Source organism: Ovis canadensis, chromosome 3, assembly GCF_042477335.2.
Source record: "Ovis canadensis isolate MfBH-ARS-UI-01 breed Bighorn chromosome 3, ARS-UI_OviCan_v2, whole genome shotgun sequence".
In the NCBI taxonomy this organism is placed as follows: Eukaryota; Metazoa; Chordata; class Mammalia; order Artiodactyla; family Bovidae; genus Ovis; species Ovis canadensis.
Genome location: NC_091247.1, coordinates 193,769,801 through 193,787,756, shown reverse-complemented (window position 1 = coordinate 193,787,756; position 17,956 = coordinate 193,769,801). Strand labels below are relative to the sequence as shown.

General features: G+C 41.5%; 1 protein-coding gene across 1 annotated transcript in view; it reads left to right on the top strand.

Moving 5' to 3' along the window:
* The window catches only part of BMAL2 (basic helix-loop-helix ARNT like 2), a 101,683-nt gene that overhangs the window by 44,138 nt on the left and 39,589 nt on the right, over window positions 1-17,956 (top strand). The window contains exons 5-9 of the mRNA XM_069581989.1: window positions 2,651-2,808; window positions 9,971-10,050; window positions 11,760-11,852; window positions 14,609-14,726; window positions 15,476-15,619. Coding sequence (XP_069438090.1) covers window positions 2,651-2,808; window positions 9,971-10,050; window positions 11,760-11,852; window positions 14,609-14,726; window positions 15,476-15,619 — 593 coding nt within the window. The remainder of the gene's footprint in view (window positions 1-2,650; window positions 2,809-9,970; window positions 10,051-11,759; window positions 11,853-14,608; window positions 14,727-15,475; window positions 15,620-17,956) is intronic.

The window sequence follows — 17,956 nt, the reverse complement described above, 5'->3', positions numbered from 1 at the left end:
GCATGAGGGGGTTGTTAGCTCCATCATTGCTTCTCCCCTTCCTCCCACTCCTTCATCTAAAGTCTCTAAAAATAGATCAGGACAAATCTCCTATTTTTCCCCTTTCCCATTAGATTGACTTCCCCCAAACTTTTCTTATATAGAAATTCTGGAGTTGCCATGATCTGTGTGTTGTAGGAGAAACAGACAAATATTCACAGTAAAATGTCAAAAGTAGAATAACCTAATTCTTGAAATCAAAGATATACACCCACCCCTTACATGTCTTATCATCAGTGTTATCTCCCTATTAATTGAGAGCATTTTTCTGTCTTTGTGATGCACTAGATAATGGTGCATCTTACAGCTGATGGTGTCTTAGATTTGATGAAATATGGTAGTGGCATATTTGATGAAACAAAGTACTGAGGTGGCTTTGAGAGGGATGTTAAAGAGAGCTTCCCAGAGGAATAAGTCACCTGGGTTTTGAAGAGGGATTAGGACTTTTTTTCCAGGAATATAGGGAGGCAGGACATTCTAATTCTAGAAGAGTGCAAGACATAGAGGACATGTGAGCTGACTTCATGTGTTGGAGGAGAGCAAGTTATCTGGCACTGCTGCTTTACAACATCCAGACCTGTAGGGGGAAGGAATGGAGAGGCGAAACCAGAGATGAAAGCATGAGCCAGGTCATGAGAACACTGGGATGTCATTAGGGAGTCTGGACTTTCCTCTTTGACAGTGAAAATGCATGCTAGCATCCCTTATGCAATGGGATTAGATGATTTTATTTTAAAACAATAATTCTGGAAGTCATGGGTAGGATAGAGTAGATAAGGAAGATACTTGAAGAAGCAGTAATATCAATTTCAAAGGCTTTTAGGGGTTGTGCAATGAGTATCATGGAGCTTCCCAGGTGGCACAGTTGTAAAGAATCCATCTGCCAGTGCAGAAGACCTGGGTTCGATCCCTGGGTCAGGAAGATCCCCTGGACAAGGAAATGGCTACCCATTTCAGTATTCTTGCCTGGAGAATTCCATGAACAGAGGAGCCTGGCAGGCTACAGTCCATGGGGTCGCGAAGAGTTGGATACAATTGAATGACTAACACTAAGACAGTAACAGGTGGATGGAGAGAAGCAAAAGACACCTTTAAGAAACAATTTTAAAACAAGAATTTATAGGAGTTTGTGTTTATTTGGTTCTTCCAGGTGAAGAAGAATAAAGGGTCTAGCATGAGCCCAGTGGTATCACCAATCAAGATAAGCCCTATAAAAGGAAAAGGAGTAATCAGGGCTGGCAGAGGAAGAATTAAAATGAGGCCAGTTGCAAAGAATGCATTCAGTTTGGGATTTGTTGAGTTTTAGGGTGCTTTGAATCACTGATGTGCATCCTTCTAATTCTAAAGGTCTGGAATTGGATGAGGTATGAATGAGATAGGGATTAAATGGTTAAGTAGCTTATGAGTTGCTGTAAAGGCTTCTGAGAGAATGAAATCTCTCAGGGTGAAGCTACAGGGTGAAGAAAGAGTAGTGCCAAGTAAGGGATCTCAGGGTATCAGTACTGAAGGACAGAGGAAGAGCTGAGGCGGGAGGATGGAGGAGCAGAAGCCAACAAAGAATGAAAAATGCCATCAGTGTCCAACGCAAGGCAGGGAACAGCTGGGGCTGCATAAGATGAGGATGACTTCTGCTAGAGTAGTTTTAGTGAAGTGGGGGCTGTGGGAGTTTGCTTTAATAGATGGAGAGATGCCTGGGAGAAGGAAGGTTGAGTGAGACAACGGCCTCAGGTAGCTGGCCAAGGAGGGAGGAGGGGAGGGGGAAAAGATCTCTAGATTTAGGGAAAATGTTTTTTGTTTTTTTTTTTTTTTTTTCCCTAAAGGGAAGAGATTGAGCCCATTTATTGACCCATAAAAGGAGCTGTGAAAGAGAATGAGCTCAAGATGCTGGTAACTGTTCAAGTGAAGACCAGGGAAATTAGCTTTGAATAGAAGGCAACCCATCTCTTTCTCAGGGGCTTCCTGGGTGGTGCAGTGGTAAAGAGTTTGCCTGCCATTGCAGGAGATGCAGGAGACTCGGGTTTGATCCCCTGGTTGGGAAGATCCCTACAGAAGGCATGACAACCCACTCTAGTATTCTTGCCTGGGAAATCCCATGGACAGAGCAAGCCCATGGGGTCACAAAGAGTTAGGCATGACTGTGCACACATGCACATCTCTTCCTCTAAGAGGGAAGTGGGAAAAAAAAATTCCACCTCAGCTCTCATGTGCTAAGTTACTTCAGTGACTTATATTTGATCCTATGTCTGACTTCAGTCATGTGACCCTATGGGCCATAGCTTACCAGGCTCCTCTGTCCATGGGATTGTGCAGGCAAGAATGCTAGGGTGGAAAATCTTACTTCTTGCAGATTTCAGGGACTAAGATCAGAAGGGAAGGAGCAAGGGTAGTGCAGTGGGGGTGGGGGCAGGAGGTGGAGGCTGGTAAAAGCAGTGTGAACAATGCCACTCCTGTCCCAGCCCGTCCTGCCTCCCTGAATGCCATCTGCAGGGTCAAAGTCAGGAGGACGAACAGCGGGAGCTTGCCGGCCCTACCCATGCTCCTGCTAGTGCCTCTGGGGTCCCTGAGTGTCTGCTGAATGTTAAATATAACAGAGGCGCTTTCTCCTTCTTAGAGAAGCTCATAGCCAAACTGAAAAGCGGAGGAGAGATAAAATGAACAACCTGATTGGAAAACTGTCTACAATGATCCCTCAGTGCAGTCCCATGGCCCGGAAACTGGACAAACTGACAGTTTTAAGAATGGCTGTTCAACACTTGAGATCTTTAAAAGGTGAGTTGGAAGATGGCCTCCACCCTCGGGTTTGTAAAGTCTCCCTTGTAATTGAGGTCCCTGGTTTTTGTTTTTGGCTACTGAGATTTTATACAAATGCATCTTTCAGCTTCATGGGTATTCATTTTGATGCTCGTCCATATTCCATAGGTGGAGAAAGTACTAACTTGGATGTCAGAAAAGTTGGTTTCACTGAACTCTTCATCTTAGCTTTACTCTGTGAACTTGAAAAGTCTTCACATTTCTACTTGTCTTCCCAGGTATAATATTAAGGTGATGATACCTGTCATGCATACCTAGTTTAGAAGTTCTGAAATAGTTATGATAATTTTAAGTTATTGTCAGATTTCCATTATTAGAAAAGAAAAACTCTTTAAATTCATCAGTTTCTCTTAAAACTTCATTCAGACTTGTAAGTAGTACCCGAAAATGCATCACACCTTACTATTAGTGTCTCCACTTACTAATATAGTCTCACATAAACTAAGATAGTCTTACATACTGGGTGAAGGAGGTCCTCAGCTGATGAGGATTGGGGTATGCATGATCATTTCTGACTTTGAACTAAAAAAAAATTTTTATTTATTTATTTGTGTACTTTTGGTCACACTGGGTCTTTGTTGCTGTGCGGGCTTTTCTCTAGTTGTGGTGAGCAGGTTTCTCCCTGAGGTGGCTTCTCTTGTTGCAGGGCACGAGGCTTCAATAGTTGCTGCCCGTGGTGGCTTCTCTTGTTGCAGGGCACGAGGCTTCAGTAGTTGCTGCCCATGGTGGCTTCTCTTGTTGCAGGGCACGAGGCTTCAGTAGTTGCTGCCCATGGTGGCTTCTCTTGTTGCAGGGCACGAGGCTTCAGTAGTTGCGGCACATGGTAGTTGCTGCCCATGGTGGCTTCTCTTGTTGCAGGGCACGAGGCTTCGGTAGTTGCTGCCCATGGTGGCTTCTCTTGTTGCAGGGCACGAGGCTTCAGTAGTTGCTGCCCATGGTGGCTTCTCTTGTTGCAGGGCACGAGGCTTCAGTAGTTGCTGCCCATGGTGGCTTCTCTTGTTGCAGGGCATGAGGCTTCAGTAGTTGCGGCACATGGTAGTTGCGGCCCATGGTGGCTTCTCTTGTTGCAGGGCACGAGGCTTCAGTACTTGCTGCCCATGGTGGCTTCTCTTGTTGCAGGGCACGAGGCTTCAGTAGTTGTTGCCCATGGTGGCTTCTCTTGTTGCAGGGCATGAGGCTTCAGTAGTTGCGGCACATGGTAGTTGCTGCCCATGGTGGCTTCTCTTGTTGCAGGGCACGAGGCTTTGGTAGTTGCAGCCCATGGTGGCTTCTCTTGTTGCAGGGCACGAGGCTTCAGTAGTTGCGGCACATGGTGGCTTCTCTTGTTGCAGGGCACGAGGCTTTCGGCAGTTGCGGCACATGGGCTCAGTAGCTGTGGCTCCCAGGCCCTAGAGCACAGGTTCAACAGCTGTAGTGCACAGGTTTGGCAGCTCTGTGGCATGGGGATCGGGGATCGAACTCATGTCTCCCGCATTGGCAGGCGGATTACCACTGAGCCAGGGAAGCCCTGAACTTGAATTTTAAATCAAAGTGTAATAAACATTCTGTGTACATGTGTAGTTAAAATCACATCTGGTTTGGGAACAAACCCCGTCCAACTCGAGGGACAGAACGATGGAAATAGACTGGGGTTTTAGAGACAAGAATGTTGGTGACATAAATTCATTTTGATACAGTCTGAAGACCTGGCCGGCGAGTTTTCTGCAGACTGTAGAGGAGACTCTGAAGGTTCAGATTTGTAAAGATCTAAAAGAATATAGTGAAATCTTGCTCCAAAAGAATTAAAAAGGAATAAGCAAAGGAAGGCCAACAGTCTTATTTAGATCTCTGTCTTGAACTACATGCCAGCAAAAGGACAGTCTGTTTCAGGGAGAAGGAAGTTCTGTGGCCAGAACACAGACTTTGCCAAGTTGACTTAAAGTGGCTTAGAGGAGAATGGTGTTACCTGGATTCCACGTGCAAACTGGAGCCCATACCAAAAGGATCTTACTTCATAATGAACCAAAAAATCCTGACAGATCTACTCAGATTGGAGGAGGAAGGGACACCTACAAATTAGGAAGTAAAACTAGAGACAGCTATTACAGGGCTATTTAATAGTAGTTTGTGCCAAGTTGTGCTTTAAAGCACCTTCCTTAGATCTCTGCAGATGGTAGAAAACTGGCTTGTGCACTCCAGCCGAACACGAGTAGATCTGGAGAGCAGGCTGTGGGGAAAGCAAGTACAGCTCTCGATCCCTTCAGTACCGTATGCACAGCAAGCCTGGGGTTGGGGGACTGCCTGGCAGGCCTCCTTCTGGGAGCACGATTGGTGGTCTTTTGTTCATAACAGCCCATTGTGAAAGAAGATTCTCTTTTATTCACAACTAGGCCTTGCATAAGTTGTGTGCAATATTTCTCTTAAATCTGTTAGCAATGAACATTAGCAGGTTCAACCGAGGTCATTTGATTGCAACCCTAAAATTACCCAACAGTTTTAACATTCACAGCGTTCTGAGGGAGGAGGACCTGAGGGAAAAGCTATGAATCAGCAACCTAATTCTTCAAGCATGCACTGAGCATCAGCTGAGTTCTTGTTCTGTGCTGGGGTTAGGCAAATGAAGGAGGCAAGATCTCTGTGCTGGGGGCGGGGGATGCATGGTGGATAAGGAAGATAGACCCAGGGAGAGATTATTAACACCTAGTGTGGCCAATGATACATGGAAGTATGCATGGGATGCGCTGCAGGGCAAGCTCAGTAAGAGGGAGACACTGTCTAAATCCAGATGGGGTTCTTTGGAACAGAGCATACACAGACTTCATTATTGGTCCTTGTAAACTGAAGTGAGATGGTCTTATCCTCATCAGACATCCTGACCAGATCCTTAGTGCTACCCACGGATGAGATGACAGAGCAGCTGGGGCGGCATTCTAGTGCTCTGGCCAGAGTGTACCCCAATTCCATCCCCAAATGCCTAGATGCCATGAGAGGGTTGCATGTGGATGGTCTACAGATAATTACTCTGAAGACAGAGGATGTGAAATGACTTTTTTTCTCTACAATCTACAGCAGTGCATCTCAAATTATCTGGGGAAAGGGCAAGAATTCCCCTTCCCTATCCATTGTAAAATACAGCACAATTAACTAAGGGGAAAATGCTCATAGGCGGGTATGTCCCAACAGTTTTACCTTTCCGTGTGTGTATGTTAGTCTCTCAGTCATGCTGGACTCTGCAACCCCGTGGACTGTAGCCTACCAGGCTCATCTGTCCATGGAATTCTCCAGGCAAGAATACTGGAGTGGGTAGCCTTCCCTCTCCCTGAGGCAGGTCCTCAGGGAGGTCCTTAAGCATAGTGTTTCTTGATGGTGGAGGTGGTGGTCCGAGGATGAGGAAGAAGAGTTGTTATTGCCATATTGATCCTTATTATCCTTATCATTATAATGATCATTATCATTGTCATTATTATTGTCATATTGTCATTTTCAATGACGAAGAAGAACACAATAAAATAAAATGACAATAAATGACAATGAAGAACTTAGTAAGTCATCATGTTCCACATTTGTTTTTGCCACTAGCATCTGAGAATCAAATTTGTCACTGCCCGATGGCAGGAGTACAGAATCGCACACCATTCATTGTTAGCTCAGTTCAGTTCAGTTCAGTCGCTCAGTCGTGTCCGACTCTTTGTGACCCCATGAATCGCAGCACACCAGGCCTCCCTGTCCATCACCATCTCCCAGAGTTCACTCAGACTCACGTCCATCGAGTCTGTGATGCCATCCAGCCATCTCATCCTCTGTCGTCCCCTTCTCCTCCTGCCCCCAATCCCTCCCAGCATCAGAATCTTTTCCAATGAGTCAACTCTTCACATGAGCTGGCCAAAGTACTGGAGTTTCAGCTTTAGCATCATTCCTTCCAAAGAAATCCCAGGGCTGATCTCCTTCAGAATGGACTGGTTGGATCTCCTTGCAGTCCAAGGGACCCTCAAGAGTCTTCTCCAGCACTACAGTTCAAACGCATCAATTCTTCGGCACCCAGCCTTCTTCACAGTCCAACTCTCACATCCATACATGACCATAGAAAAACCATAGCCTTGACTAGATGGACCTTAGTCGGCAAAGTAATATCTCTGCTTTTGAATATGCTATCTAGGTTGGACATAACTTTTCTTCCAAGGAGTAAGCGTCTTTTAATTTCATGGCTGCAGTCACCATCTGCAGTGATTTTGGAGCCCCACAAAATAAAGTCTGACACTGTTTCTACTGTTTCCCCATCTATTTCCCATGAAGTGATGGGACCGGATGCCGTGATCTTCGTTTTCTGAATGTTGAGCTTTAAGCCAACTTTTTCACTCTACTCTTTCTCACCCTAACTTCAGCTCTACAACTGCCCTCTGTTCCTCACTGGCATGTCCTCACGTCCTCACTCATCTATTTAGCCAGGGCTCACCCACTCTGGCTGACTGACACTGACCAGGTTGCCTCAGCACAATTCTGCCAACCTCGCTTCAAGCCAGCCTGCAAGTGTCACTGCCTTGCTCACACTGGTTTATTCCTGTGCCAGCTGGGCACTCAGGTCTGCATCTTTAGCCTTTTCTCAACTCCCTCCTACAAGTCTCCTGGGAACTGATGACAATAATAATAATAATAATAATAAGTCATGTGGGGAGATTGCTTGAGGGCTTCCTAGAAGGTAGATTCTAAAAGAGCTTTCTTTTGCTTATGTCAGGCCTTGTAAGGATGCTGCCAGTCTGAGAAGACTTTACCAAATCATTCTATGAGGATGTTTTATTTTCTGGTTTTGTTCTTTCCCCACCACTTAGGTAATTGGTGGTGATGATTTAGTCGCTAAGTCGTGTCCAACTCTTTGCAACCTCATAGCCTGCCAGGCTCCTCAGTTCATGGGATTTCCCAGGCAAGAATATTGGAGTGGGTTGCCATTTCCTTCTCCAAGGGGATCTTGCCAACCCAGGGTTCAAACCTGCTTCTCCTGCATTTCAGGCACTTTCTTTACCATCTGAGCTACCAGGGAAGCCTCAGGTAATTGGTGAGTTTTGTCTGTAAATTCATCCAAAGGCCAGTTAATGGTTAACCTGTATCAGAGTGTTACCCCCATCTTTTTTTTTCTTTTGGCAAAAACATCTTTCTCTGGAGTCCCTAGGAGGGGGTTGCTGTTTAGGGAAACTGGGAAGTGTAAGAAGGGAAATTTGATTTACTTTTGAATCACCCTTGCTTAGAGTTACCTGGGGACAGCACACCTGGGCTGGGTGAACAGTCCTCCGCGCCGCCTTGTGGCCGTGGCGGGCTTTCCCGGTAAGGCTTGGTGGAGGTCCTCAAGACAAATGTATTACTTTTAGTTCTTCCCTTACTCCTCTCGGGTCAAACTTTTACCTAGCTTTGCCCTGATCATCGCGCTGGATGCAGACAAGCTGGAATCAGATTGCCGGGAGAAATATCAATAACCTCAGCTACACAGAGGACACCGCCCTTATGGCAGAAAATGAAGAGGAATTGAAGAGCCTCTTGATGAAAGTGGAAGAGGAGAGTGAAAAAACTGGCTTAAAACTCAACACTCAATAAACTAAGATCATGGCATCCAGTCCCATCACTTCATGGCAAATAAGTAGGGAAACAATGGAGACTTTATTTTGGGGGGCTCCAAAATCACTGCAGATGGTGACTGCAGCCACGAAATTAGAAGACGCTTGCTCCTTGCTCTATGACAAACCTAGACAGCATTTTAAAAAGCAGAGACATTACTTGCCGACAAAGGTCTGTCTAGTCAAAGCTATGGTTTTTCCAGCTACTGGAAAAAAAGATTATAAAGAAAGATTATAAGAAAATTATAAAAGAGTATGAAGAAAGTTGAGTGCCATAGAATTGATGTTTTTGAATTATGGTGTTGGAGAAGACTCTTGAGTCCCTTGGACTATAACGAGATCAAACCAGTCCATTTTAGAGGAGATCAGCCTGGGTATTCTTTGGAGGGAATGATGCTAAAGCTGAAACTCCAGTACTTTGGCCACCTGATGTGAAGAACTGACTCATTGGAAAAGACCCTGTTGCTGGGAAAGACTGAAGGTGGGAAGAGAAGGGGATGACAGAGGATGAGATGGTTGGATGGCATCAGTGACTCGATGGACATGAGTTTGAGCAAGCTCTGGGAGTTGGTGAGGGACAGGGAAGCCTGGTGTGCTGCAGACTCTGGGGTTGCAAAGAGTCAGACACTACTGAGCAGCTGAACTTAACTGAACTGATCTGATTATTCCTTACCCTTTTCCAAGCTCTTCTGGTTACTTTAGAGACTTTTCGTTCAACATGATGAACTCTGTGAAAGGGCTTAAAATGAATGATTTCATTTATACTTTATACATTTTGTATACTGTCAGAAGTCTCCATTTGGTCTTTAAAGGGTCATATAGGAAATCCCATGAATCCATAAAATTTGCTTCGAATTCAATAATCTCCTGAATTATTCAGGATAATTCATATGATCAGGTGGTTTTTTGTTTTTTTGAAAGAAGTATTTTTTATTATTTATTTGACTACCCCTGCTGTTAGTTGTAGCATGCGGGATCTTTGTACACTCTTTCGGTATTGTGCTTGGACTCTCTAGTTGTGGCACACAGACTCCAGAGCATTCAGGCTTCAGTAGCTGCAGCACATAAGTGGGCTTAGTTGCACCAAGGCATATGGGATCTTAGTTCCCCAACCAGGAATTGAACCCACATCTCCTGCATTGCAAGGCAGATTCCCTTAACCACTGGATCACCATATGATCAGTTTTAGGAAGCTAAGAGATTATAAAATAACCAGAGTCTTGAATATTGTTGTGTGTTATTATAATATTATAGATAATAATTGCATTTTTATCTCTTTTCAATATATAGCTTTTACTGTCCGTACATTTGTGTATAAAGGAATAAGTAGCTCTAAGAACTTATCTGAAAGCAGGAAATTGCAGTCTAGTAACAAGAAAGAGATTATAGAAGAGATCTTAGAGTATGCTAGAAAAGAAAATACCATCATCCTTGTCATCACCAATAGCAGCCCCAGAATTGCTAATATTCACTGAGCATTTACTATATTTCCATCTCTACTTGATTTTCAGTTAACTATATGACTTCTTTATTTTTAGGTATGACAAGTTCTTACCCAGGAAATAATTACAGACCTTCATTCATTCACGATAATGAGCTCAGACACTTAATTCTTAAGGTAAGTAAAGAGATATGCTTGTCTAAGTTGTATTGTCCTTTCATTTTTGTCTGAATGGGAAGATTTTCTTCAGTTCACTTCCTGTTGTAAATGTACAGGAATACATATTATGTCAAATTTCCTTTAAGATAAAAATTTAAGTGAAACGACTAACTGTGTCCATTGTGTCCGACTCTTTGCAACCCCCTGGACCATAGCCCGCTAGGTTCCTCTGTCCAAGTTCTCCAGGCAAGAATACTGGAGTGGGTTGCCATTCCCTCCTCCAGGGGATCTTCCCCATGTAGGGATGGAACCCAGATCTCCCCCATTGCAGGCTGATTCTTTACCATCTGAGGCACCAGGGAAGCCCATGTCTTATTAGTTTGAGCTAATGAATGTAGAGGCAGAGGATGGGCATATTCCAAAGCAGAGAGCCTAGCTAGTCTTTAACGCTAAGCTCCTTATGCTTCCTGACATTCTAACCTTCCACACTGTAAGCTCTGTGCCCCTCTATTACCCCCTCCTTCAAAGCCATCTATCTTATACTCAATTCCTTCAGGATCCTGTCCTCTGCAGAGCCAGCCACTGCTTACTGAATGAATTGTTAGTCAGTGCTTTGCTTTGTCGTCATCGCTTCGAATGCACCAGATCCACTGGTCTAGAGGTTTATTTGATGTGGAAAATATGACCATGTCATTGGCTTATTCTGCCCCCAGGAGGCAGTATGTTTCTTGATCTTGTACTGTTACTACTAGGCTTTATGCCTTAGTATGACTAAACAGAAAGATTTTATATACATTTGTCCTTGAATTTTTTTAAGAGCCCCTTTTTTATCTGAACAGCTGAATTCAAATATAGTATCGCTGATGCTTCCTTTATCCCGGTCTGCACAGTCCTTCCGTTTCAACACATCCACAGGCAACTGTTATGGATGTGTTTTGATATGTGTACAGAGTTTCTATATGAGTATAGAACTTGACACAGGTAATTTTTATATTATGAAATATTCCGATTTAATATTGCATTCCAGATGAAAAACATTAGTTTCGACTGGAGTTCAATTTGATGTTACCAATCTTTTTATATAATGAGAAATTTCTTAAAATTAACTTTACTAGCTCTTACGACCACTCTTTAGTTTTATTGCTACAGTAATTTTCTCAGAATCTGAATGTATATGTATGAGAGAGACAGAAAACCTTTCATTATTTGTTTAACTCCTTTTTTTGAGATAATTCACATACCATATGGTTTTTAGTATATTCACAGTTATGTAATCATAATCAAAGTGTAACTTTCATCATTTTTAAAGAAAAAATTTAAATATTTATTTATTTGGCTGTACTGGGTCTTAGCTATGTACATGTAATCTTTAGGTGAGGCATGAAAAGTCTTACTTGTGGCATGTGGGATCTGGTTCCCAGACTAGGGATCGAACCTGGGCCCTCTGCATTGGAAGCATGGACTCTTAGCCACTGGGCCATCAAGAAACTCCCACAATGCAATTTTAGAATGTTATCATCACCTTCAAAGGAAACTCTACCCATTAACAAGCAAATTAACTTGGTTTTGAATTGTTTACAATGCTCGTTAGAATTTAAACTGTGGGTAGGTTAATACAGCAAGAAGAGCAAAATAAACCTAATGTCTATAACTACATAAATCAGTGAACCACGTTTGCCTCAAGATCTTTTAAAATATTCACCTTGTATTATATTTTTAAATCCTAGACTGCAGAAGGCTTCCTATTTGTGGTTGGATGTGAAAGAGGAAAAATTCTCTTCGTTTCTAAATCGGTCTCCAAGATACTTAATTATGATCAGGTATCCAAAACTGAGCATATTTCTTACTATGTTTATTTTAAAAAAAATAACACATATATTGAAGCTTCTGAACTCTTTCTTCCCCCTGGGTTGTGGGATTGGGTTCTGCTGAGTTAGAATTTCAAGAGAAATGAGAAGATATGTGGAAAAAGTATGAATTTTTGTTACTGACAGGAGTGTTTATTTCCTTTAGCAAGTTATTTCATTTTCTTAAACCTCAGCTTCTTCCTATGTAAAAAATGGAAATCATGATTATACCTGTTTTTCAGGATATAAACACATTAAGTAAGATATCATATTTGAGTGTTGGAAAAATATTAGTCACCCTTGCCTGTTTCCTCCAAGAGAGAGCATTAATATTTATCAAGCTATGTGCATTGCGAAACAGCTTTGGCTGTAGGCTCTGGCAACAAATTCTGAAATACATCCTTTATTTAATCAGCACTGTGATTGATTTGTCTCCTCATTTTTGAACACCATTTAATTTAAACTAGTTACTCAAAAAGTATAGGACTGAAACCAACAGAGAGAATAAACTAGTACTTGTGGTCTCCTTTAAAACAGAAATACAATAATATAATATGTATATATTATAATATGTAATATATGTAAAGATAACAGCTTTGATCATAAATAACTCTCATCAATCTCAGCCTAGCTTCTCCCCAAAACTTGAAAATATGGAGAGATGGAAGGCATTCATAGATAATGAGTTAAATAAAAGAAAGAGATTGTATGAGCCTACATACAAAAGGAGTGATGACCGAAGGAATCATGCAGCTGATTTGATTATTATATTTTCTAATTAGAAATAGAGACCATCACTCACATAGGTACACACCAAGATACCTGACAATTGAAGGTAGCTCTTAAGTTCCAAATTAGTGGCATAGAGTCTAGTCCCACTGGACACTGACTTTGCAATTCAGAGACCATGAGACTCACTGACTGCTCGGGAGGACTTTGGGATCCCCGTGGTACAGGGTCTTGTCCTCAGCTTTTCACCTTCAGAAATCTGATCTATCTGTATAGCAGAGATTGATACAACATTGTAAATCAACTATACGTCAATTTTTAAAAAAGCTAATTTGCTCTGAAGCAGAGTTCTGGGCATAGACTTATATATTAGCCAATCACACAATAGACTGAAGTATAAATCAGATTGCTAGCTTTTTTTTTTAAGTAGAGCTATCTAACTGCCTTAAAAAAAAGAAAAAAAACTAGCAATCTGATTTATACATCAGACTGTTGTTTTTCCAGTAGTCATGTGTGGGTGTAAGAGTTGGACTATAAAGAAAGCTGAGCACTGAATAATTGATGTTTTTGAGCTATGATGTTGGAGAAGACTCTTGATTACAAGGAGATCCAACCAGTCCATCCTAAAGGAAATCAGTCCTGAATATTCACTGGAAGGACTGATGCGGAAGCTGAAACTCCAATACTTTGGCCACCTGATGTGAAGAACTGACTCATTGGAAAAGACCATGATGCTGGGAAAGAGTGAAGGCAGGAGGAGAAGGGGAAAACAGAGGATGAGGTGGTTGGATGGCATCACCACTCAATGCACATGAGTTTGAGCAAGCTCCAGGAGTTGGTGATGGACAGGGAGGCCTGGTGTGCTGCAGTCTCTGGAGTCGCAGAGTGGGACATGACTGAGTGACTGAACTATAATGATCTAACTGCCAAGCACTCCAGGCCACTTGGACCAGCTGGTCCAATTGTTCTACCTTCCATAGGAATGTCTACTTGGGTAATAAATTCAGAAGAGAGTGATCACTGTGGGCTTCACATGTGAAGTAGAGTGTCTGCCAGTTTAGAGCAGAGATGAGGAGGAAGACATTTCAGGTTTGGAGAGGGAATCTTGGTAGTTAGGGAGTAAAAGGCAATTAGCTAGCTTGGCCAGGGAACTGAATTTATAGAGAAGAGGTAGTGATTTCCAGGTGATGAGACCATGCAAACAAAGTCATGGGCCAAGGAATGCTCTGCATGTGGGGAGAAGTGAAATGCCAAGTAGGAGGTGTACCAAGTCGGGTTTGGTTTACCAATAGTATGGTAATTTTTTTAAGGCAGTATGGTAAATTTCTGAGTCACATCATGAGATCATAGGTATTCTGTGTCTTTTATATTATTCTGTAATATAATATTTTTACTTTTACCAATGAAAGTGAAAGTGAAAAGTGTCTAACTCATTGCGACCCCATGGCCTATACAGTCCATGGAATTCTCCAGGCCAGAATACTGGAGTGGGTAGCCTTTCCCTTTTCCAGGGAATCTTCCCAACCCAGGGATCAAATCCAGGTCTCCCTCATTGCAGGTGGATTCTTTACCAGCTGAGCTACAAGGAGCTACAAGAATACTGGAGTGGGTAGCCTATCCCTTCTCCAGCAGATCTTCCTGACCCAGAAATCAAACTGGGGTCTCCTGCATTGCAGGTGGATTCTTTACCAACTGAGTAACCCAGGAAGCCCATTCTTTTTTTCTTTACCACTTTTACCAATGATTAAGTTTAAATAAAATGTTAGTTATTAGGTGTGTGTATGTGATTTATGTGTATCCAATTTTGGGTGTATGTACTTTTTTTTTGTCTACAAGTTTTACTCTGCTTTTAACACTAAGGTAACTTCACCCAGTGTAGTTGATATATCCAAGCTTAAGAAAAAGGCACTTTAACCAAGGAAACAGTATCATTTATTTGTTTGAGGAAACATAGAAATGACATGATACTGATTTTAAATGAACTTCTGCCTTATAAATAGGCTAGTTTGATTGGACAAAGCTTATTTGACTTGTTACATCCAAAAGATGTTTCCAAAGTAAAGGAACAACTTTCTTCCTCTGATATTTCACCCAGAGAGAAGCTAAGAGATGCCAAAGGTAAGTACTCATTTCAGCCTTCTTATCATTTTATGGAAATATAATTCTTACTTAAAAGTATAGCAATATAGTTTTTTGAAAAGTTAGCTAATTATAGTTTTATCAAGGGGAGAATTATTTAATAACTTTGTAATCATCAACCTCAGTTTTTAAAATATCACTATATAGAGAATGCATGTATCAAAGTAAATATATGAAGATGTTTTTGGGAAAATGTGATTACTTCATATTCTCTAGCTTTCATATGCTAACAAAATCTTTATTGGAAAGTGCCATTTGGGATAAAAAAAATTGCCGGAGTTTTTTTATTATTTAATTCTTTGCGAAGGGATAACTATTCTCTTTCTCAAATGTGTTAGGTCTTCTCAATGTGAAACACCTTGTATAATTGTTCTTGGGAAGTATACATATTCTCTGTCTTTTCCAGAAATACTTCTTTTCTCTGAAACTGCTTGTTGCATAATAATTGTTTATTATATAAAATAATGATGTTTTATGCCACTGATACTATTTTATTAAGTTTTTTCATGTAATTTTTATTTCATTGAAGTTATCTTTACTATCTGCCCCCCTGGGAAAAAATATAAAGATAAATTGCAAATGATTATATTTCTTGGTGTGTTTCACTTTGGGGTTTGCTGTACAATGATGTCAATAACCATAGATGACCAGAACACATGAGGAAATACATTTTAAAATTATTTGAAAACATTTTCTTCCTATTCTCTTGCCTCCTTGCACTATGAAAGCTGCTTTGCAAGTTCACAGTAATTTCCACACAAGTAAGAGTCATGTGTATTCTGGCTCAAGACGATCTTTTTTCTGTCGAATCAAAAGCTGCAAAATCTCTGTCAAAGAAGAGCACGAATACTTACCCAACTCAAAGAAGAAAGGTATCATCTTTTTTTTTTTGAGAGATTACTCTAATTTTGTTGTTTATATAACTGCTTTAAAAATTTTTTTTCACATATTATAAAGTATTTTTTAAACTTTATTATTATTATTTATTTTACAATATTGTATTGGTTTTGCCATACATCAACATGAATCCACCATGGTGTACATGTGTTCCCAATTCTGAACCCATCACACACCTCCCTCCCCCCGCCATCCCTCTGGGTCATCCCAGCACACCAGCCCCAAGCATTCTGCATCCTGCATTGAACCTGGACCGGCGATTCATTTCTTATATGATATTATACATGTTTCAATGCCATCCTCCCAAATCATCCCACCCTCTCCCTCTCCCACAGAGTCCAAAAGACTGTTCTATACATCTGTGTCTCTTTTGCTGTCTCGCATACAGGGTTATCATTACCATCTTTCTAAATTCCATATATATGTGTTAGTATACCGTATTGGTGTTTTTCTTTCTGGCTTACTTCACTCTGTATAATCGGCTCCAGTTTCATCCACCTCATTAGAACTGATTCAAATGTATTCTTTTTAATGGCTGAGTAATACTCCATTGTGTATATGTACCACGGCTTTCTTATCCATTCGTCTGCTGATGGACATCTAGGTTGCTTCCATGTCCTGGCTATAAACAGTGCTGCGATGAACATTGGGGTACACGTGTCTCTTTCAATTCTGGTTTCCTCAGTGTGTATGCCCAGCAGTGGGATTGCTGGGTCATAAGGCAGTTCTATTTGCAATTTTTTAAGGAATCTCCACACTGTTCTCCATAGTGGCTCTACTAGTTTGCATTCCCACCAACAGTGTAAGAGAGTTCCCTTTTCTCCACACCCTCTCCAGCATTTATTGCTTGTAGACTTTTGGATCGCAACCATTCTGACTGGCATGAAATGGTACCTCATTGTGGTTTTGATTTGCATTTCTCTGATAATGAGTGATCTTGAGCATCTTTTCATGTGTTTGTTAGCTATCTGTATGTCTTCTTTGGATAAATGTCTATTTAGTTCTTTGGCCCATTTTTTGATTAGGTCATTTATTTTTCTGGAATTGAGCTGCAGGAGTTGCTTGTATATTTTTGAGATTAGTTGTTTGTCAGTTGCTTCATTTGCTATTATTTTCTCCCATCCGAAGGCTGTCTTTTCACCCTGCTTATAGTTTCCTTTGTTGTGCAGAAGCTTTTAATTTTAATTAGGTCCCATTTGTTTATTTTTGCTTTTATTTCCAGTATTCTGGGAGGTAGGTCATAGAGGATCCTGCTGTGATTTATGTCGGAGAGTGAAATATCAAGTGATTTGATGCATGGATATAAAATTAATGTCCTAATATTTTCTATATAAAAAAATAAGTTGTATGGTCAAGGTAGGCTATGGTTTTTCCAGTATTCATGTATGGATCTGAGTGTTGGACTTTAAAGAAAGCTGAGCACTGAAGAATTGATGCTTTTGAACTGTGGTGTTAGAGAAGACTCTTAAAAGTCCTTTGGACTGCAAAGAGATCCAATAAGTCCATCCTAAAGGAAATCAGTCCTGAATGTTCATTGGAAGGACTGATGTTGAAGCTGAAACTCCAATACTTTGGCCACGTGATGCAAAGAACTGACTCACTGGAAAAGACCCTGATGCTGGGAAAGATTGAAGGTGGGAGAAGGGGGCGATAGAGGATGAGATGGTTGGATGGCATCACTGACTCAATGGACATGAGTTTGGGTAAACTCCGGGAGTTCGTGATGGACAGGGAAGCCTGGCATGCTGCAGTCTATGGGGTTGCAAAGAGTCACACGACTGAGTGACTGAACTGAACTGTATGGTCAAGGCAAATACTGAGGTCAAAGGCATTCATTTATCCAATAATTATGGCTCTGGTGAATCAATTCCACGTTGAGTAGATCCAGTTGGAAATGAATCACCTAATCTACACAGCAATCCATATGAGAGAAAGCATGGCAGCCCACGCAGCCACCTCAACACAGCTGAAATCTCTGATGTTTGATGCAAGTCGTAACTTGAGTAGAGGCTAACACTGTCAAGATTTGTAAGTCTTTTAAGGATTGCCAAATTAGTTTATCTCTCCTTCTGGGAAAAGCAGATTCTCCACATGTACTTATTCAGTACTAATATTTCAGTCATCTCTTTGTCATGGTGCATGGCTAGTGCCCAGTATAGCCATTTAACTTCTGTAAAACCGGATCTCACCCCCTGGCCAGCAGTTTACTCTTTGCTTCTAAACCTTGCAACTCCACAAGGTTGATTTTCAACCTGTCTCTTCTTTTTGAGAACCATTGCTTTAAACTCTTAAGTATGAGATTCTCTGGGCTT